At 35.9% G+C, this 24,482-nt stretch overlaps 1 protein-coding gene across 1 annotated transcript in view; it reads left to right on the forward strand.

The window, feature by feature from the left end:
* Positions 1 to 24,482, forward strand: part of LOC113231315 (integrin beta-nu-like) — a 53,871-nt gene that overhangs the window by 1,789 nt on the left and 27,600 nt on the right. Inside the window, exons 2-5 of the mRNA XM_026465589.1 lie at positions 12,835 to 12,976; positions 16,444 to 16,607; positions 17,401 to 17,566; positions 19,963 to 20,107. Of these exons, the coding sequence (XP_026321374.1) occupies positions 12,835 to 12,976; positions 16,444 to 16,607; positions 17,401 to 17,566; positions 19,963 to 20,107 (617 nt within the window). The remainder of the gene's footprint in view (positions 1 to 12,834; positions 12,977 to 16,443; positions 16,608 to 17,400; positions 17,567 to 19,962; positions 20,108 to 24,482) is intronic.

Consider the following 24,482-nt stretch of genomic DNA (forward strand, 5'->3'; position numbering starts at 1 on the left):
GTTTTTGAAGTAATTTGGGGTGCTCATTACGAATATAGCACTTATTTCTAATTCCCAGATGGCGGACACAATTTTTCAAAAAATGCAATATAGGTAATTTTTTCGCGGTATTTGGGGATGCTCTATACGAATATGGCACTCATTTTTAAATCCAAGACGACGGGCACGATTTTTCGAATAATGGCAAGTTGGGTAGCGTTTTCGAGGTATTTGGGGGTGCTCATTACTAATATAGCACTTATTTGTAAATCCAAGATGACAGTTACGATTTTTAAAAAAAAATGCAATATGGGTAACCTTCTCGAGGTATTATTATATACTATTAACAAATATAGAAAAATATTTGTAAATAGTTTTCGCCTTGTTTACGGGTTTTTATGGGATTTTTACGTTTGTTTAACACTATTCTTCACACTTATATTCAGAACCAAAAGGTATATAGCTACGGGAGTCAGAGTTCTTGGGACACACACTTCACGTATAGATATTAAAAATTACTCACAACCTGCTATGTTTTTCATTTGTAGTTTTAGTTTCAAAATTGTCAATAAATTTTAGACATAAATTTTCCCATGCCTATTTCTCGAGTTTGTTTGAGTTTCGAGAGAGGGAACGCGCCCTAATAGTGGTCAACTGCCTGTAATAAAAAAATTCAAAATGGCGAACTCAAAATGGCGGCCAAAGAAAAACTTGCTTCGATGCGGCTGAAAATTGGCATGCGGAGGTCTTTAGGAGTCCTTAATCATAATTTTTTTATATTTAGAGAGGTATCATATACTATAGTCAACAAATCGAGTAATTTAACGAAGATACCGAAAGTAAAGGAAACTGTTTTGCTTTAACATTGTAACCGAATTTGGGTGAATTACGTGAAGACCCAGAACAGTCGGTGATTGAGAATACTAGTAGCAGGAGAGCTCCTTCTGAAAGAGTTCATCCAGGGAAGGACTGCCATCTTACCGTGAGCATTACTGCATTCCAGTTTTGAAAGGTAAGGGTGCTGGTGAAATTACAAGCGCATGGGAGTTATCAACTTGTGTCTCAGGGTGACGGGCGCAGTGGCAGAGACCCTCAGATCTTTGCGGTTTAAAGCTCTGAGTGGCACCGCAATTGTTATGGACAGGCCTGTAGATTGCCATCAGGCGCACGACGTGTTCGTCCCGTCACTTACGTTAAGTTAATATAAACAACCAAAAAACATTTCATATTGTTTTAAATAAACATACCTGCACAAGTTTTACGACAACTAAACCCAAAAACACGTGTTTCAAAACATTGAAACGAATTTAATGCCAGTTACACAAATTCCTTATCTGTACGGACATAAACGAAACTTCAAAAGAAAGATTTGTTTTACATCCATGACTCGGAGCCGAAATAGCTTCAGCTGGCGCCAGGCACATGCCATAGGTTTTCCAAAATAGAAAATACGAGAAATAAGATTGTAAATTTTATTTTGAATTTGGAATTGAGTATTAGTAATTTTTTTTTACCTTTGGGACAGGCTGAGGCGTCTAATTAGCCATACTTCCAGATCTTAATTTTTTTAATGATTTAATTGTCTGCAAAAAATGGGGGGTATTTCTATTTCACTTTTAATTAACTTTTAGATTTTTAAAGTATTATTACGTTTTGAACTTCTTAATATTATTTGTGACCTGTTTAAGCTGATGGCTGAATACACAATGCTCAATGAATAAATAACAAATTTAATTTTCTAACATTACTCGCGAGAAAACAGTAATCGTTACGTCTTTACGGTGGGCATTTTGAAAAATATTTGCAATAGAATAAAATTATTTGTTTCACATTATCTATTATCTATTAAGTCACTAATATGTAATAATTAATATAAAATTAAATGTAATTAATTTACGTAATAAAGTATATTAACTAAAATGGATGTACATGTATACAGCCAAGGGTTAGAATATTATTTATTTTAAACAAAACTTTTCAAATTCCAAAATGTGCTGTAATTGAAAAAAAATACCACGCAAACGGCTCTACATCATATCAACTTAGAACGCGTGTAAAATGTGTAAAAAAGGGACTCAAGCGGAAAAAAAACACAAGATAATAAGCGAACAGTGAGAACGGTGACGTTTGTTTACCTACGTATGACGTCACGTGGTTTGTTAGGTGTCCTATCTGTTTTTAATAAACAAGCATTCTTTCTAACTGCATTTCGTACCCTTGTTATTATGATTTTTGTAGCAGTAGTGCAGAGAGAGCTCTTTGTGAAAGAATTCATCCAAGAAATATTTCTACCGCCAAGCAGTACTGTGAGCATTATTACCTTCCGGTTTAGAAGGATAAGGGTGTTGGTGAAATTACACCCACACGTGACTAGTAATTCATGTATCAGGGTGACAGGCGCGGCAGTGTCGTTCAGAATCTTTACGATTTAAAGCTCTGAGTAGCGCTACAACTGCTATGGACAGGCGTGTTGCCTACTACCAGGCGCACGAAGACGTGACTTCGCATCATAGTATCATAAAAAAACATGAACGAAAACATATCAGAAAAAACATGTAGTATTTTTTCATAACTTATTTTTTTCACCATAAAAAGTTACCATAAAAAGTTATATTCCAAGAAAATATAAATTTTAAGTGACGGGACCATTGACTTACAATTATATGGACGTCGAGTCCGCGCTAAAAAGTGTCCGCACTTGTAAGGCGCTAAAATCGTATACAGAGCGCGACACTCCGCTTTAGTCTTCATTTGTTCTACTGACAGCGCGATACTGCGATGACATTACAATTTAAATTTCGAATAGGTTGACTTGGGACATTTTTTTCGTGGTTTTTGTATTAGACCCGTCGTCCATTTATTTGTAAGTCAATGGACGGGACGGATAAGTCGTGCGTCTGGTGGTAAGAGACACGCCTACCCATAACAGTTGCAATAACACTCAGAGCTTAAAATCGGAGAGGTTAGGGGTTTGTTTGAGAAGTTATGTTACCCTGAGTCACAAAGTTGCCAAATTTCATGTACCTATAATTTTACCAGCACCTTTATTTATCCTTCAACAACGTAACTCAATAATGCTCATAATACTGCTAGGCGGTAGAAACATTTATGGTGCCAGAACGTACTTGGACGGACTGTTTCTCGGGAAGCTCTACTGCTAATAATACTGTCGTTGTTTTAAATTTTTTATTGAATGTATATTAATTTCTTTTCTGATATTACTCATTAGTTTGTTATAATTATTAATACAAAGATCGAATACAAAGGTCCAAGGTTCGATTCCCGGGCCGGGAGAAATATTTGTATGGCCTACATTTATTTCTCTCGCGAGTTTGGGTGTAATTTGTGGTTGTCTATGTGTGTGTCCATGGCACCCGCGACACAGGGTTTCCCTAGGTTTATTATTACTTAGAAAAAATTCCTTCAATCCGGCCAACTAAGTTGGCATAGCGTCTGCACGGTTTGTTAGAAGACGTCGGTTCGAATCCGACAAGATCGAAGGATTTTTTTCTAAGCGTACGATTTTTGTATTAATAATGAACACTATCGTTCTTTAGAATAGATAACACTTTAGAACCTGAGAACTCTTTGTGATCTGTAAACAAATTATTCGTTACAACTTAAATATAATAAAACATGTTGTTTTTATAATGCTGTCTAAAAGAATAATGCTTCAAGAGCTGGTCGTGTCCAAAATAGGAATGACAGTTTTATTTTAAAACGCTACAAACACTTATGTAGGATTTTAAGAATCCATCGGACTAATCCGTTTAACTCGCTATTTCGGTTTGCTTATTGCTATGATGTTTTAAAGTAACTTTTTTCTGAATTTTAATTTTTATTCAATTTTTTTTTCTATTTATTTTTATTTTAACTATGTATTAGTATTTTCCTTGTTTAAGATAAATAAGTAGAGAGATAGCTAAAATATTATCTACAGAACCCGGTACTAGAAGGAACTCAAATTTCATTATTTTTGATAAGCAAATAGTGCCGGGTTGACACGATACTCGTATTTGGGCTTGTTCGGGTTCCGTTGCAACTTTAAACCAACTCCGGGTTCAGGTGCTACAAATTCAGTAATTGGTATAAATGGGCTTTATCTCTAAACACTTTTAGTGTGTATAGCATATCCTATAACTATAAGACACTGGTGTAAACCAGTTAAGAATTTGATCGCATTTCCTCTTATTTAATAAATCAACAACATGTCGAGCTCGAAAATCGTTGATCACGTTGTTACATCGGAACAAGCTGTTGATGTTTTGATTAGATTGTAATTATAGGGCGTTTAATCGTTACTAACTCCACCTATCTATTGTTGGGCAATGTTTTCTTTGCCGTGGACACGAGCTGTGAAAACTAGAGTTACAATGAATATTCGATTACAATTCGTTATTAGGTCCATTCAGTCTGTTTCTTTTTTCTATTCGGTCGTATACAAAATTATAGAATATAAGTATATATTAAATATTCGTTAAATGAAGCTAAACGTAATATGAAAAAAGTTTATATTAAATAAAATTACATTAAATTAGCGTCAGGTTAATAATACTTATGTGATACATTATGTAGAGGACTGTATCAATGCTGTGGGTGCTATCAACGAGTGCGCAAGACCAAAGTAAATGTGTTTACAGATTACTAATTTATTATAAAACACGTACAGTTATCATCCAAAAACAATCACATAAATTTAGAATGTAAATATACAAATAAAATGAAATAGAATTTAAATATATAAATAAATATATAAGCTTAAAAGATAATAAAAAATAAAATATACACAAAAGAGATTATTATTATATAAATTAGAATGAAAGTGGTATTTTTCGTACGCACGAATATTCGGTATTCGGTCAGAGGCCGAATATACTTTTCGTTGCAACAATAGTGAATACGTGTTAGACAAAAAAAAGATAGGTACTTTTGTTTGCGTAATAAGATTATAAGAAGAGAAAAAGTTTCTACGAAACTTATGAACCGAATTTCGTACTCCTATATCGGTAGACGAACTAGGATCCAGAGCATAGGAGATCGAATAACAAAACTGAAATGGAATGGAAAAAAGAGGCGTAGTGTTGACAGATGGAGTAAGGCAACTATTATAAAATGGTGGCTAAGAAGAGGTCTCAGAAACGTGAGATGTCCTACAATGCCCTGGGCAGACGACCTTGTCAAAGTTGCAGGCCATAGATGAGGTGACACTAGTTCAGAAACGTAATAGATGGACAAACTACAGAAGGCCTATAACCAGCAATCCCGTTCTTTTCTACATAAGTTTTGATTATAGTGATCGTCCCTACCGACTCTTAGGGTATACGAGAAGGGCACTATAACGCACTATAAGTTTCCAATAAATAAGAAAAAATACTATAAAGGCCATTGACTTACAATTATATGGACGTCGGGTCCGCGCTAAAAAGTGTCCGAACTTATTAGGGCGTTAAAATCGTATACAGAGCGTCATTCACGCTTTAGTCTTCGTTTGTTCAACTGACAGCGAAGCAAGCAAAATTAGACAGTACTGCGATGACATTACAATTTAAATTCAATGTTTTAGCTTTTTCATATTCCTTTACATGTCACTACGCTTAAATAGGTTGACTTGGGACATTTTTTTCGTGGTTTTTGTATTAGACCCGTCGTCCATTTATTTGTAAGTCAATAATAAAGGCTCAGAAATGAATTTATTGTTTCTCAAAATATTCTCCGTTAGCGTTAATGCACTTTTTCATACGAATGAACCAATTTTGAAAACATTTATGCCACTCCTCTTTGACAAACTCTGAAACATATTTTTCATACTCTTCGACAGCATCTTCATGTTCTTAATTTTTGGAAATAAATAAATGTCACAAGGCGCCAGGTCGGGACTGTACGCGGGATGACTAATAAGGTCAACGTTGTTCACCTTCAAAAATGCATTTGTCTATCTGGCCGTGTGAGAACTGGCATTATCGTGGTGCAAGATGATACGGCGTTTACGGTTATTTTTACGGAGTTTGTCAATAACTTCCGGCAAACAAATAGTCGTGTACCATTCACTATTCACGGTACAACGATTCTCCAAAGCAACAGTAGCCACGTGTCCAGTTTTAACAAAAGAGAAGCAATCATCCGCTTAGAGGCACTTCCCACGCGCGCCACTTTGGTTGGTTTCGGCTCATCTCGAAAGACCCATACGCTCGATTGCTGCTTTGTTTTGGGATCGTTACCATAAATCCATGTTTCGTCACCTGTTACTATGTCCCACACCAAATTTGACGCCCTGGATAATCTGTATTCTGTAATTTGTACAAAAAATAAAATAAAATAAGGATAAATAGGAGGATTTTCTCAAAATAAAAGGTATTTACATGCTATATTAGGTATTTTGATTCGCTTTCGGACTTTTTTGAAAATAGATATAACTTGGGTCTTTTAGACAATTGTAAGTCAATGTTTAGACGAGAGTGAATTTGAATTACTAGTAATTAAAACACATATTATTAGTCAGTTGCTGTCGACATGTTTGTCATGCATTAAACGAAATCATCCGTCGGGCTCTAGTTCCAGGTCTCAGTCGATCAGATGGGAAAAGGCCCGACGGAATGACTGGAGCCGTGGAAGAGGGGTAGGTGTCTCCTGTGGGATGCGACGTGTGTTAGCGCATTTGCAGCTTCGCATTTCTGTGGCACAGTGACTTCAGCTGGTGCTGTTGCTGAATCCGCTGCTCGCAAGAAATGAGACAAATATCGTTATTTGGAAAGTCGCTACTTTTTCGTTCCGCTTGCTGCTAAGACGGCGGGTGGTTGGGGTGGCGATGCGAAAAAGTTTGTAGCGGAAATCAGGCGACAGCTAAGAGAGAGTGAATATGACTCCCGCGCAGGGTTGTTCTTGGCGCAAAGATTGTCCATTGCCATGCAACGAGGAAATGCTGCAAACGTGATTGGCTCTTTTGCGCCAAGTTCAGTTTAATAAGAAGAAGATAGGTTGAAGGAAATTAACATTCTTACACTAGCGTCACAGTACATTTATGAAAATGTAATTTATGTTCAGACGAGTAGTAATTTCTTTATAAAAATAGTGACAGACATAACACTAAAACGAGGAGTAGACTAGCTGTTCTTGATAGTCGTTTTCACAAAGTCATAAATTCATTCAATGTATACGCTTCTATAACAAGATTCCAGTTGATATACAGAGTTTACGAGGAGAGATATTAGTATGGCCTACATTTATTTCTCTTTGAGTTTGGGTCACAAATTACAGATTGTCTATGTGTGTGTTTGTGGCACCCGCAACACAGGGTTTCCCTAGTGCGGGGCTATGTTGTTGAGTGTGTGCGTTTATACAGTCCACGACAACAAACTCAAACAATAGCCCAACAATCGCTTCAAAACAATAAACCAAAGAGATAGAAAAGAACTGGCCACTACCGTTTACATTTTAACCAATATTTCTTTTTTTTTTATAACGGTTTATGGCCCGGTTGCAAGACCTTTAGGCCAATTTAACCAATCAGGAAGCAGTAGGGCATTTGAATTGTGTCATATTTGATAGTTTAATTGACAAAAATATGACGTTCTTCTTTTGAAACTTATTATAGTTCTGCGTACAGTAATTTTTTCAATTCAGTAGCGAGTACCATAGACAATAAAATTTGATTCGGAACTAAAAAAGCGCTTTTATGATATGGTTTACGAAATTGTATAACTACAGGAGTAGAAAAATTAATATTTAATAGCATGGGTATTTAGCTTTAGTTTCGATTTTCGTAGCTTTATTTCTTTACATCACTCAGTTTAACTATGGCTCATATTTCAATTAAAATTTAGTAATATCGAGAGTATATAACTTCGTTACAACCCACACTAATCGTTTCAACACAATAAAACACTTGCGATGTTATTATGACAAATTACAAATTTTTTTTTCGAAGTTATTTTAGACTACGCATGTTCTTCTAAGATTCTTTTATATAGTGCTATTGAAGTCACGTCGTCACGCTTACGGATGATAATTGCTCTTATTGATATAGTCTAGTTACACTCCATACAACGGTCGAAAGTTATTTACCCACAACTACTACATACAGCAAGGCGCTATCTGCACACGCGCAAATGTGTGCGTGAAGTGGCAGGGTTACCATCACCTTCTCATACTATTACGTGGTTAGAGTACGGCAACATAACGAAAATTCTAACGAGAATCTGTTATCTATAATTCTATTAATGGAATACTAATAATTAAACGGGTTCATTAGGTATTTATATCAATATAATATTATATTTTTCATTAATTCGGAAAGCGAAAGAAACTCATCTCTTCATCCCGTTTAGATGATAATAAACAGCCGTACACAGTACAACTCACGACTATTATAAATGGTAACGAACAATGATGTTACATTTTAATGTACAAGTTTCGTAATGAATAAATGAAAACTATATTCAAATATCAAAGCCGTCTTAGCGCGAAAACGGCTCGCCAACAGCCTTGCTGCCGTTCAGTCAAAGTGATCGTCAATGTGCGGGGCGTGGTGCGGTATCTAAAGCAAGGGAGGAGCGGAGAGTGTCCATTCTCGCTACTTTTTTGTTCTCTGGTCTAGTGTACAGCTGTGGTAGGTTACACGCCATGAACGTTGGCTGCGTTCGCACCGCTCTCATCAACTCTTACAGAATACAAAATTGTGTAACCGAACGACGTATTTGGCGGTCCGTATAAGGCAGTCACGCCTACCTTCACCTCCTTGTTTACATTGGTAATATATGTCCGATCCGATATAGACTATAGCACAATGCTGACTTTGTTAATCGATCATGACGCAACTGTAGCTTTCGTTTATTTTGTTAAGAATATACCTATGTTTGCTTGTATATTTTAAATTTTAAACAGGATTGTGAACATAAATTTTAAATTTTCATGAAATACAATTATCATGGTATGTAGAATCTTTCCGCTTCGAATCTCGCTGTAGCTGACGGAGATACGTATTAAATCGTGTTCGGGTTGTGTCAGTCATCTTTCTTTGCTCATATCATAACGTTATCTAGTAGAATGAGAGGTGGTAACTCTGCGTGTGGCTGGTTCCAATTGAACGTAGTTAAGAAAAAAGGATTCAATCCACAAATATAAAAAATGAGTTAAATAATAACGCGCCTATCTACCAAATGATAGGGACCATTTAGTAGATAGGCGTTGGTAGAAAGTCTAACCACTTAGATCAGCAAAGAAAATCCAACATATAAACATAAATAAATATCTCTAGAATTACATGATATTATAAGTTTTGAAAATAAAACTCGAGTGAGAAACACTTTTAAAATTCAAACAAAACAATGTTAATATCTCGAAACTGAGTGAATGTGGATTGGATCATTTTTATTTAACTACGTCCAATTGTGAAGTTTAATTTCTAAATCACGTGCATTTGTGAATGTTTCGTAGCAATACTTCTGTGGCCGAGAGGTCGAGTAATAGTGGTAGAAAGTACGCTCAGTCCACATGACTTTGTTGTAGAAGTATAACAGGGAAAAGGTGAAGGAAGGAAGAAAGGAAGAAAGGAAGGACAGGTTAAGGCCCAAAGGGCCTGTATTCGGTTTATTGCTGCTTATAAGCAGTTAAGTTTACATGATAGGAGAATACGGTCTTTCTCTCGAGATTTTTGGTGAGAGTAGCGACACAGAAAGAAGCAAAGTAAGAATGACGAGGCAAAGGAATTAAAATTAAATTTCAAAAGTAAGTGGGCAGGAACCAGAGAAAAGGATGATAAAAAGGTGAATGAAGATGAAAGAGGTTATTTACGGTCAGGGCTTCAGAGTCTCTTTGAGAGATAAATTTGAAGGAATTAACACTTGCACTAGTGTCACATTTACGAAAAAGTCCTTTTTTAATAATAAAAGTGACGGGACGAATAAGTCGTGCGTCTGGTGGGAAGCAAAGTCAAAGTCAAGGAATCATTTATGCCGTAGGTAGATTAAATTTACACTTGAAAACGTCACATTTAAACTACTGCTCGTACGGTGACTTCCCTGAGAAGAACGAGCAAGAAACTTTAGGGATTGCTCTTTTCAAATAAACTTAAATGCTATGGGACTTTGAATCAAATTTATGTGGAATCTAGAGAAATGTCGTCTTTCCATACATCTTTATCTAAGCGACACGCCTATCATACATGTGCAGCGCCACTCAGAGTTTTAAACCGCAAAGATTTTAGGGTCACTACCCGTCACTCTGAGACATAAGTTGTGCCTGTAATTTCACCAGCACTCTTACCTTTTTAAACCGGAACGCTTAGCGGCGGAAATAGATAAATAAGTACTTCCCTGGACGAACTCTTTCACAAGGAACACTACTGCTACTAAAAATATGCTTGAACCATATTCTATAAAGGGTCACTTCCCGAGCAGTGAGTCGACGATGATGACGATAGTATCTAGTAGTAGTTTATCAACTGTACAATATACCTCAAAATAATAAGACAGCTGACCCAAAAAGCTAAACGAATGACTTCCTAAAGCAAACGAAGCGGATTAAAAGCATGTAAAACTAAATCATAATCATAAATGTTAATCGCAACATCGTCAGACAAACCCGTACCATGGAATATTTCATCGCGGGAATTCCAATTTAACAGAAACGCGAGTTGAAAATAGATGACCGATGCATCTCACTTCCGTGATATACTTAACATAACACTGTAGATCGATTCGGTTGATTACAAGGCAGTGTTTAAAACAAAGTAGATAAATTTGTATGTTTTGTAATGATGATGTGCCAGACTACATCATCTGAGCAAGTCTGCTATTTTAAAATTTTTATTGAATTGATATTCAATTATTTTTATGTGAAATTACTCCACTAGTTACTAAATTTAAAAATACAATGAATAGCGAGATCACAAGCCGGAGCTGGTAGCTGTAAAGGTATCTAACTGGGTGACGAAATGTCACAGATTTCACATAGATGGCGGTACGGCTCAAAAGTCGTTGAAAAACTAAATACAAAGACACGACAACAAGAACATAGAAAAATTCGTGAAGTCGCTGGTTCGTTCCGTGGCTTGGTTGGTATAGCGTCTGCCACGGTATGCTAGAAGACGTCGGTTCGTCCAGATCGAACATTGACTTATAATTATATGGACGTCGAGTCCGCGCTAAAAAGTGTCCGAACTTATAGGGCGTTAAAATCGTATACAGAGCGTCATTCACGCTCTAGTCTTCGTTTGTTCGACTGACAGCGAAGCAAGCAAAATTAGACAGTACTGCGATGACATTACAATTTAAATTCAACGTTTTAGTTTTTTCATATTCCTTTACATGTCACTACGTTTAAATAGGTTGACTTGGGACATTTTTTTCGTGGTTTTTGTATTAGACCCGTCGTCCATTTATTTGTAAGTCAATGAGATCGAAGGAATTTTTTCTGAGTGTTCGATCTTTGTATTAATAAGTATGCTATTTTTTTAAAACCAAAAGTCATTGTATTAAATATATATGCCCTTATTATTTAATACCATGTAAAGGCGTAGCAAAGAATGCATCCATTTTATGAATTAAAACTATTAAACAATCTTAAAAACTTAAACATGCATAGCTACCGACTAGTTGTACGTATGTAAGTACTACTTACTTTATTTCTATAGAACAATACGATTTCGATGGAATACATTTAAAAATTAAGTTATGAAATTATTAAGTTAAAAACACTAATATCAAAGAATTGTACTTAGTAATGTACAGAACTATGCCCTTATTATATGGTTTAATTACAATAATTACTTCATAAATAACCATAAATAACACAAAAAACGCACAACTGACTATAATTGTGCCCACGAAAGAAAAAAAAACAATGGAAATGCCTTAAGCGTGGTTTACTAACAGAACCGATGTCGTCAAAACTCACACATTCTTAATTTGAAACACTACAACATCTTGATTAAAAAGAAATAACAAATTCCGGACTGTTATAATTATTAATAAAAAGATTAATACAAACACTTACAAATATTTCTTCGATCCGGCTAGATTCGAAGCTATGCTTAACGCTATGCCAACTAAGCCACGGAACAACCAGCGGACATCACGAATTTTTCTATGTGCTTATTGTCGGATATTTGTATTTGGTTTTCAACGACTTTTTGGCTGTAGCGCTATCTATGACAGTATTTCGTCACCCAGTTAGGAATCTTTACAACTACTACTACGTACTTTGTTTTTCTGTTCTTTGTTTTTATGACTTTTGCCGTAGCGCCATCTGTGAGAAAACTATGAAAGTTTTATCTTTTTTTTTTATTTATTTATTACGGCTTTGGCAAAGCCATCAGCCTAAACATGAAGTTTAAATGTTTCTGTAAATATGACCGCCACAAAGAGGATAGGCAATTTGAGGCGGCGTGCTTGGATTGACTCGGGATTCCTTAAAACGGGCCGATACGGGTATTTTAGTTCGAGATTCGTATAATTTCGCGTTTTAATCTTCGATTAAGGCACAATAGCACTATCCTATTCCACTTTAAACTAGATTTCACAAAATAATTGAAAGTCAAAATAAAAACGACACTTTTCCCTCCAAAAGGTCCAGAGCGAATCTCAAAAGTTTTATCTCGTACCTATAGATATAGGAAATGCTGTGTTCGTTACACAATTGACCTAAACTTCATTATACTATGCAATTCGCTTTCTTTCCTTTCTGGGGACGTAAATTGAGCTTAATGTTATAAATTTTATTCCTTTTGTCGCTTTTGCGATTTGCTGGACGTAACGTGAAAAGAATAAGAACCGACTTGTTCATCGTCATTTAGAAAAACTCAAGCATATCCCCTCGCAAGCTCTTCTTTTGAAAATTTTATTTTTCTGTCACAAACAGTTCAGCTGCAACAAGTGCAGAACAAGCTGGTATGCATCGAGCTCGAGGAATGCGGAAAATGCCTGTCCGCAGCGTCGCACTGTCGTTGGTGTGCTGATCCGTACTTCAAGGCTCCTTCTACACGATGTGATGATGAAAAGAGGTAAGGTCTAGTTTGGTACGGCTTCAACAGACATCCCTTCTTCTACTACTTTCCTCATTAGTGGCAAATTAGATCTACTTGCTTCAGTGATCCGCTGCATAGCGTTCGCATGAACTGCATTTTGTGTGGCGTTCTGGAACTCGTACCGCTTGCAGATGGGTGGGCCATGTTCTGCGTTATACAACTCGAAAGTCAAATTTTTTTATTAAAAATGTATTTTTTTTTCATAATACGAAGTGACGGTACGAACAAGCCGTGCGCCTGGTGGTAAGCGACACACCTATCCATAACAGTTGCAGCGCCACTCAGAGCTTTAAATTGCAAAGATCTTAGGATCCCTGCCACTGCGCCCATGACCCTGAGACATAAGTTGAAAAGCAGACATTTTTTTTATTGAAGTCCCGTGTGCCTGAAATTTTACCAGCACCCTTACCCTCAAAACCGGAACGCAGTAACGCTCAGGTTAGTGCTTGGCGGCAGAAATAGGCAAGGTGGCAGTACTTCACTGGACGAAATCTTTCAATAGGAGCAGGAGTGCGCATTTAACCTTAATATCTCTTGATGGAAAGTGACGATGAGGTTGAAGATGGACATGCACACCAGATCCAGTTATAGCGTTCAGGGAATAAGACTGCAGGCAGGGAATTCCACTCCAAAGCCGTGCGCCATATAAATGTAGAAGCCAAACACTTCCTGCGAAACCTTTCAATATCTACAACACAGGGGTGAAACTCCAGCCTACGTCCAGTTCCCCGATGATGGAAAGGGGAAGGTGGCAATTAAATCATGCAATTCCATCCAAGTCTGTTTTATAGTTGGACCTACACCTGTACGTATACCCTTTGTACTGTCTTGTTCGACTACCAGTTCGGCTACGTTATGTATGACCAAGTAGGAGGCGGTCGAGGCAAACTTATAAGCATGAAGATCACAATCGAAAACTTGTACGCTATTCAATCCTGTACTTGTACAAACTAAATCCTTCCATTGTAAATATAGATTTCCAGCGAAGTCTGTCTATTGCACTATAATTAGGTTATTTTATTTCACTTCAAGGAATAGTAATATTATGGGACTTGTCAACTCATGTCTCAGGGTGACTGGCGACGTGGCAGCGCTCCTCAGATCATTACAATTTAAAGCGCTGAGTGGTCTTACAACTGTTATGGACCACCAGGCGCACGACTTGTAGATCCCGTCACTTGATATTACAAAAATAAATTAGAAAAAATAAGTATCAACTATACCAGCAGAAATTTTGAAGAAATTTTTACGTCATATATCATTTCTAATTCAGAATGTGGGAAAATTGTTCAAGTGTATGACTGTAGGTACTTACTTACTTGTAGTTAGGTATTTGTATAAAGTATATAATTATTTAAAAGCATTCTATCTATACTCATCATATTATAGAGGAATGCTAAAAAAGAGTGGAATTATGATAACACGAAAGAAAAACTAACAACGGAATTATCTGAAGCCTAGATTAGGTACTATCAGAATTATACGGAATTATTTAAAAAGGTGTAACAAATTAACAGTTAATATAATTTAAACTTAACCCCTTAGAATATCGTTGAAATTTTAATACCTTTTATTGCAAGTTACGACGTTTTGATACTATATTGCAATTTCATTCAATGAGCTTCCATCTAGCGGCAATATCTGAAAGAGACAACGAATGATTTTCCAAAAAAGAAGCCGACCATATTGCATCGGCACAAGGTTTACTTTCGTGTTTTCTTATAACAAAACAAATATTACGATAAACCGAAAATGGAAAATTTATTAAAATTAAATAAAATGAGAATTAACGATGATATAAAACCCCACCATGGATAATATTATTATTTGCGATTATGATTGTTGCTCTGCAAAGTAGCAAAATAAGGCATTTTTCCACTATTTTCGAGGTTTTGCGTGACATAATTGACACGACCATAACCCACAAAGCGAAAACTGAGCTCAAGTTTGTGGAACTCCGCGTATTGTTGGCACACGTTTTCCGCCCTGTAAGCACTTATAATGTATTTATTGTTCTGTGTATGATAACAATGTTCATATGAACCATTGGCCAAACATATCTACTACATCCAGCCAGATGGCTGTTTTGATAGATTACAATAGTGAGGTCAAATTTCAATTCATTATCGAAAAAAATATTATATTTAAAAATATTAAATGTTTACTTAATATATCGTTAAAGCTCTGAGTGGCGCTATAACTTATTATTATAAAAAAAAAAAAAACTGTTATGGACAGGCGTGTAGGTTACCATCAGGTGCACAACTTACTCGTACCGTCACTTGATGTTAAAAAAAAAAACAATTCAGTGTTGGTGAAGCACTTATCTGTATAGTAGTACCAAATAGAACGCATTTTGGATTAACAGGTTCCCACGATAGCTGACCGACATTCGGGCGTGCACCATGACTGCCCGCTGCCTGCCGAACCTACCTCTAATCAAGAGATCGTCTCTTGATTGATAGTTGATTGTGCTGCGCGCGCGCACCGCAGTTCAAATCACCCGTTCGAATGCCGCTTGAATACTTTTCAATAGCATAATTCAACGCACGCTGGGTTCGGATATTTCGTAATCTCAAAAATGTGTAGAAAAAACTTTTAAGCCGTGACCTCTGGATAACCCCGAGGTCGTGTCGTAGAAGTGTAATTAATTTCTTCACACTCCATTGAAAGTTTCGTTTAGAACTTGTTTGGACTTGTACCCAAGATAGATCAGATATGTAGACAATATGACAAAATACATACAGTATTGGCATTGTATAAGACCATGGTATTGATGTAAGTTCAAAACAATTACAATATCACATATTTTATTTTGTTTATAGTTATATGATCGAACTTTCTATTAGTAATTTTATAACAAACCAGTTGACTAATTTCACAAAAAATAATTGAATGGGTCAAACTTTTTTTTTCATCCTCATATCATGGTAGCAAAATATTGTGATATTCAATAAACTTAAAAATTACAATTATTAAAGGGACATCTCTAGTCATCTATACTGCTACCAGCGGAATGAAGAAATACTATCATAGATCTCTCACAGATGGCGGCTACGGCTAAAAAGCATCTTTATTTTACTGTATACTGTGTCGCGGGTGCCATGGACACACACAGAATACCACAAATTACATCAAACTCACGACAAATAAATGTAGGCCATCCAAATATTTCCCTCGACCCGGCAATGGAACCCGGTACTTTCACGTGGCAGACCAGCATGGTCACCGTTCGTTCACGGAGGCAGTTAATCGCGGGCCGGGAGAAATATTTGTATGACGTCCATTTATTTTTATTTGGGTGTAATTTGTGGTTGTTTATGTGTATGTCCATGGCACCCGCGGTACAGGGTTTCCCTAGTGCAGGTGATGATATTTGCGAAAGTATTAGCACTCGACATCAAAAACAAATATCAAAATAAACGAATTTTTACTTCCTCCAGCCTTGTACTAGCGGGATGCAGTCAAGCGGCGATCCAGCGTCCAGAGGCCCCAGTGTGGAATGTGACCGACAACCGCCCCTTACAGGACGTCCCCACTGGCAGTTCAGAGGTTGACAAAGCCGTACAGATACAACCGCAGAAAGTACACCTGTCGCTGAAGCCACGTGAGTTTGTTTGTAACATAACTTATACTGCTCGTTTATACAAGAACATACAATAGCAAAGAAGATAAGTTGTGATAGATATTTGCGCAGTTATCTTCTGCAAGGCAGTGAGAAATTGCGTAATTTCACGAAGTCAACTTGTTCCTGTTAGTGACGTAGCGAGGATTTCTGCCGCCCTGGGCCCACCCTAAATTTGATGCCCCCTCTATGTTGTTTTTATGTGGCCATCTTTGTGTCGTTCAGGATATCGTTTTCTCAAATAGCGGAATTTATTTTCTAATTTTAAGTTGAAAAAACATTTTGACTAGTTAGACTCGGCAGCGCTTGCCGCCGCCCCCGTTGCTGTGCCGCCCGGGGCATGGCCCCCTCTGCACCCCCTCACGCTGCGCCACTGGTTCCTGTTGTACAGTCTCGTGCAATAACAACAAAAATTATGTCTCAGACAACCACACTAAGTACTTGGTTTAAAACTAGGGAATTTTCTGTACTACCAGTGTGAGTACCAGAGCAACGGAACTCAATCTGGGGCACTATTCTGACCACACAGTCCAGAACGGATACAGTAGAGATCATTTTCAAAATAAATTTGGTCCTACCCACAGAACATTATATACCTACAGCGGAAATCCTTAGAGGGCTAGGCATGTGTGCCAACAGTATGCGCAGTTCCACATACTTGAGCTCAGTCTGTCATTTTAGCTTTATACGGTATGGTCGTGTCTATTATCTCATGAAAAACCTCGGAAATAGTTTAATATAAACAAACTTTCTAACATAAAGATTATCTTTTCAGGGCAAACGGTCAAAGTTAAATTCTCGTACAGGCCCGCCAGGAACTATCCCCTCGAGTTGTACTACCTGATGGACCTCACGTACTCTATGCTGGATGACAAGGAGACCTTGGTCTCTTTAAGGGATGATTTGCCACCGATGCTGAAAAATCTCACCGCCAATTTCAAGTAGGTAACATTTGTCGATTGAAGAAAACGGATAGATGCAAACCATCCAAGATCTTCGACTACTGGCTGTTCCTTCACTTTATATGTATATCTAAGAAATTACCGCATATGTCCGAAACCCAAGACGTTATGACGAACTACATTTGAAAACTTGTAAAACTATCTTCATGCAGAAAAGTATTTTTGTAATGGCCCCAAAAATGTTCAATACTTTGCTAAAAGTACAAGGGTCTGAAAACCCTTACGTTATTTAAACAATTAAACAACTCATTGACTAATAAAATATACTATACAGTATCCGAATTTTTAAATGACAAATCCCTAATAATGAAGACTGTCTAATCTTTGACATTTCAACGGCTTTCTGGAACAGTGGCTGTTAAATGTAAATGCATCAGGCAGATGCTTAGAGGTTGAAAAAAATAAAATAAAAGAAGGCAGATGGTTTAAATAACTGAGACGTGTCTGCCGCCCAAAATTGACATTTCGTAGACCATCTCAACATTGTCATGAGATTATTTTAACCAATGAAAAGCTTGGTGTCCCACTTGCAATTAAATTTTGTATTTTCTGGACGTACTTCTATATATATACATATACATATATATATATATATATATATATATATAAGTAATAAGTCAGAAATGGAACTATGTTGGATTAGGCCGCTGTTCTGGAAAAGCAGCGATATGTATATTCATTTTGACGTTATTTAAATTGTTAATTTTGACGTCTAGTTACATTGTACAATTACTATCATTAAAATCGACCCACATAACTATCACTGCTTTTAAATTATTGACAGGCTTATTGAATCCATGTGTGCATAAATTAGTTAAGAATTATAACACGGGATGAAATCCCGTAAAACTGGGTAGTACTTGTATTATTTGTATATACTACGTGAAAATGTATCTGCTGTTGATATTTGAAATATTTTGGCGGTGTTGTTTGTTTTAAATGTTGTAAACTGTCGTAGTAATTGCAATATAAAAAAATGCCGAATAAAATACGACACAATAATTCCCAGATTTTAGGAGGAGGTATGATCCACTACTCTACGGTACAATGGATAATACCTCCATGAAGTATGAAGCATGACGATGAAGTTTAGGTAAATGAATATGTGCAATGAATTATTATAATAAATAAACAAAAAAAAAACCAAAGCTATATACGCCTATTACGCACATTTTATTATTATAAATTTTGTTCAAAAATTGAATAGCCTTTCTCTGACTTTGTCGCGCTTGTAACAACTGGCATTATCGGAAATGAGACTATTTTTCCATATTTAAATCTGGCATTATCATTTCAAAGTATTACTAATGAGTACGAATTTGAAAAATAGATATAATTTCCCAGTTATAAGTGCATGATAAAATAATAACGAGATTGTTGAGATTTAGATGTTAAATTTCATGGTCTTCCTTTTATTTAAGATGCTATATTAATATAGCAATGAATGTAATTAATTACAAGAAAACAACACTTTCGATTGAGGCTTTCGATCAGTGTAGTAAAATTACAGGTGTTGTTTTTCTCATTTGGCAGGTTCGATGCCCGGTTCAGATAGGCGATTATTTGAAAATCTTTGAATGCAGTTCGAATTGTTTTTAAAATCAAAATGTAAAATTAAAAAAAAGTAAAATTTTCCATCTATGGTATTTAAGGTACTTTCCCTCCGTGTGGCATAGCCGTGGAACGTCCCATATATACCGGGTGATAAAAAATCACTGGCCATTTTTTTTCCTGTGCATAAGATTCAGTAATAGAACACTAGTGAAATCAAACAAAAAAAACCTCCCCATTTTTTGATGTTAATATTTCCCAATAATTTCTAAGGCGTGGTTACCTCAAAATAGTAAATAAAATTGAGCGATCGGCGCCGAGTTATCAACGTGCGTTAACGCATCGCGTGTTAGTTTAATACTTTGTTCTCTGTCAAATACATGAACTCGCGCGCTGACTCCGCCTACTGCCCCACACCGTTCTTGTTGCTGTAGCAACGGCGTCTGCTAATCATCGGATGTCAACATTGTTCATAATTTTTCTGAAAACTTTGAGACGTCATAACTTATTTATTTGTTAAGTATTTGAAAAAAAAAAAACCGAACATGTACTTTTATTTCCATTATACAGTTGCTCCTTTAAAACGGTCAGTGGTTTTTTTATCAACCTGTATGGGTACATACATATTTATATTATTTTGACGGCTTCCGTGGTCGAGTGGCTTGCACACCGGTGCACCGGTGTCGCCGTTTCTGAGGTCATGTAGAAAAACGAACTTTTTATCTATTGCCTCGGGTCTGTATCACAAGTGCTTCTGTTATTTACTATGGGTCGGAACAACGTATGTGATCTTGTCTAATAATATATTTATTATTTGATTTCAGAATAGGATTCGGTAGTTTCTTAGAAAAACCCCTAATGCCGTTTATTCACATGGACCAGAAACGGCGGAAAAATCCCTGCGCGGTTTACGACCAAGTGTGTTCGCCTACGTACACCTACAAACATCATTTATCTATAACGGATAAGGTGAATATATAACTCTACATTATTTTGATCAACTTACTAAGAAATTAATCGCAATTAGTAGGCAAATACACTCATGGAAATATTTAGAGGAATACTAATTATAGGTTAAGTAATGATAATAACGTTTCTGAACGTATGTGATCCAGTGGCCACATATCCAGAACGTTTAATCGAAAACAAGTGACGATCGAAGTTAGTCTTTTTTTAAATTAAACGTTCTGATATATGTGGCCAGTGGATCATATTAGGGTTGTTGCAGTTGCAGGTTTTTTACATATCAGCGTATGCTGATTTGACGTATTTAAAAATGATTTAAATGAATTTAAATTTTATTATTTAAATGATTTTGTGACATTTATTAAGAAAAGAATCAATATGCATGAAAACAATACATTTGCCTAGCTTAATCGTTTTGGAATTTTATCAAAGTTATACACTCCCGGACATATAAATCGAGCCATCTTCCATTTTGATATTTCAAGTGCTAGAATTAAAAAAATATTATTATCATTGAAGAAAGAGTTTTTCCCAGTTTCGCAAATTCAAATTTTCAACAAAACCTTTTCAAACTTGAATTACTTATTGATCAATCAAACATTATTTAAGCTAAGGACATTTAATACCGACAATGCAAAGTGGTTCGAATTATGTGAGAGAATATTTTAAAAACAGCAATTTTGCGCTTTTTCGGCTTACATTCTGTTTTGTTGTAGTAGTCCAGCGTGCCTTTTAGGTCATATCACATCCGCAATGAATATTTTAAATTTATGTAGATTATCCGCAGATGCGGATACAGATGCTAATATTTGCAACAACACTGGTTCATATGAACATTTCATTAGAACATTATCATATTTCAACCTTTTTTTTAGCTTTCCTCTAAATATGTGCACGAGTGTAGTTTATTAAATGTAATTAACTATAATTTAAAGGCACGATAGTGGTACCACAAACAAATGCGTCTATTTTAGAGCGGTTACACATGGCGACTTTCTGCCGTGCGTCTGAGTTTAATGATTAATAGGACATCAGTTTAGACTAAAATTTAGCAACTTTTCTGTAGTATAGTCCATTTGTTTAGGTACTTAACTAAATGTAAACAATCTTGATATGTCTATTTAATGAAATATACATTTATAAAATTATTTTTACTTACCTTCAAATGCAAAATACAAATACTTAGCTTCATATGAAATTGCATGCCTATTTTTATACCTATCGATTTGTAATGTACATGTTTCAATAAAAAGATGTATCAAGATTGTTTACATTTAGATTAAGCACCTAAACAAATGGACTATAGTAAATAAGGTTAAAGTAAAAAGAAATACCTCCATATGAAAATTATGTCCAAAGTTAAATATTGTATTTTTGAATAATTCGTTTTAGACTTTTATTGTAGTCTGTTTTCTTGTTTTGTTTTATTTTAGTGTTGTACATCCCAACCTGGGACATATACATACATAAACACATTCTTTACACCGTATCCTTAGATGTATCGTATATTTTTTGTATGAACCGTTATTTTAATAGTAAATGCCTAAACAATTTGATCTGGCAAAAAAATTTTTTCCGCTTTTCCTCCAGTGACTCGTCTTAAGCAGCGATACAATCGCGATACAAACGCGATGCACTTTTTTAATGAGATAAATTTTTTCAACATAAGCGACTACATCGATTAAGTCGCGCGTTTCCATCGCTAGCGCTCGCTATTCCCAACTTGTGATTGCTTTGTCTGACTCGAGCAGCACTCCCGTCAACTCGAGTAACTCGTGTTGAAAAAATACAACTCGTCGCATCTAAGCTAAGCGGTGTGAGGATGAGTTGCTAGAGATAGAGATGGGTTTTTACCCGATAAATATCCATCAAAGGATAAATCCGATTTCACTGAGTATTTATCCTAAAACATGGATAATTACTTTTGTGTTTTTTATAATAAAATTCATTAGAATTCATTTTTTATTAATGACTTCTCATTTTGCAATTGTTTCATGTAACAATACTGTTTTACTACCTAAGTTTTTGGGGTCGACAACATCTCACTAATGGTAGGAATGTAAACTAATTGCAACATACTCACCTAAACTTTTATCAACATAAAAGTTGGCTGGTATCGAGTATATCATCGAGTATATAACCAGAAATAGAAACGAAATAAGGGCCATATATTCCTGGTAACACATTAGTGATACAGCTCTTATAAATATCAACCCTCGTTCGCACTGAAATATAAACAGGCCAACTACTGACCTGTGTGTACGTCTCCGTATATTCCAAAAAATATTCTGTATTTATTTTAATAAAGATGCCTCTAACAATTTTTTTTTTAATTTTGCCATTTTCGTCCATTATTTCGTCCAAAGCTCAAGTTAACTGGTCGATTTGAAGTGAAACAGTTGACGACACCCGTCAATTGTTTCGAACTCGGGCTAGCCAATCGGAGCGCAGTTGTCACAGTAATGATATGGCAGAATAGTTTTCAATCAAATTAAATGACATTTCGCCTCTATTTCTGGTTTTATACTCGATGGCTGGTATAGACAATTTTATTGACAGAAACTTATCAAATGAACTGTAACCCCTGAACTGAGCTATTCTGCTTTGATAAAGTGCGACCCAACTTTATGGTCTTGGGGTCTACTGCGTACTAAATAAAGTCAGGTTTGGACTTGAAATAGCCCAAGGATCCGCTTTTACATTTCACACACAAAATCTGTTAATTAAAACATATGATATAAAAAATAATTGTTTATAATTGTGTAGTTAAACAATATGCTTTGATGCGATTTGCGAATACAATTCTCCTTAGCGGCTCTCTCTGTTTCTTTCGCACTCATGTAAATTATTCGGTAGCGAATTTAGGCTTTGACAAAATAGTGGCCAAGTGATTTTAAATTGAATATCCTTAGAATTATTAGAATAAATTATCGCTTAAGTATTTCCAATGAAGTCTATACAGGTTTTAAAAATAAAATATTGAATAACCAAAAACCCTTATATACTATATACGAAGCTGAACAACTGTACAATAACGGATAAAAAAAAATCCGTACAAAATGTTAGACAGCTGATTATTATTGTGTGGAGATAATTCTTTTTTTTTAATAAACTACTCCTTTAAAAAATAATAAGATTCACGCAAAAATACAGGGATTTACGGTACATAAAAGTATTCTTTTTATTACTGCGTATAGAAAAAAAGGTATAACAAGCAATATATTATACGTACATGCTACTAAATAGTATCAATGTTTACAATTAAGCTTAAAAAAATACTTCGTTTTACTAAATATGAATAATAAACCACGATTTAAAATATTTATCCACGTTTTTGAATAAATATCGAGTAAAAATGGTCTCTCTCACACATTCCTCCCTCGCATACATCTCTCGTTTTTTTGTATGTACAAATACTTAGCTCCTCTAGCCTTTTTCCACCAGAGTTGCGCTAAGCGAGGCTAAGGAAATGAATTAATCCTATTGGTGATTTTTTCCTCACACACTGCCTAGCTACCTCGCACAGACTAAATCACGAGTGTCACGATGCGATCGCGAGTCTCACACACGCGCGTGTGTATCATTGCCAACAGTCGCCGTGTGTAACAGCTCTTACCAAATTTTATGAAAGAGTAGTTACTAAAGCATAGACTGTTATAAAGAGTATTATAATGAATGGCGTATCAAATACAGATCGTGAGCATCACCCATCAACTTCCAAATAAATTTTTACTTAACAATTTTACAACACTGATACTGGGTCAAAACTATAGTGGTTCCCATTAAGGGGAATAGTAATAACAACATTTAGCACGGTTACATAATATTTATGCCTAAGATCTGTACTTAAATTCCAACCATAATAAACATTTGGAGGTGGCTACCACAAATGAGGTAATTTCCTGTGGGTTTTCCAACCAGATATTTACGTTTTAGTATTCGTAATTTTGTTGCATGATGTTGAAGGTAAGGATGGGTGTCAATGTCTACACGTTACTAGTGTATTACACAAGTTTCGCCTCTGCTTAGAGGAGTGTTCGAAGTGTTTTTATTCTCGTTACCATAGTAAAAGTTAAAAAATATAACGTAGTAAATGTTATTGTACTGATAAACAATCTGCATGGGCTTTAACAGCAGTAGAGCTCCTTGTGAAAGAGTTCGACCAGGGTAGTACTGCCACCTAAACTATTTCTGCCGCCAAGCAGTAATGTGAGCATTACTGCGGTCCGGTTTTGAAGGGTATGGGTGCTGGTGAAATTACAGGCACATGGGACTTGTCAACTTATGTCTCAGGGTGTCCGGCGTACCCTGAGACATAAGTTGACAAGTCCCATGTGCCCTTTAGATCCTTGTGATTTAAAGCTCTGAGTGGTACTGC

This window comes from Hyposmocoma kahamanoa, unplaced genomic scaffold, assembly GCF_003589595.1.
Source record: "Hyposmocoma kahamanoa isolate Upper Pololo Valley unplaced genomic scaffold, ASM358959v1 65, whole genome shotgun sequence".
NCBI lineage: Eukaryota > Metazoa > Arthropoda > Insecta > Lepidoptera > Cosmopterigidae > Hyposmocoma > Hyposmocoma kahamanoa.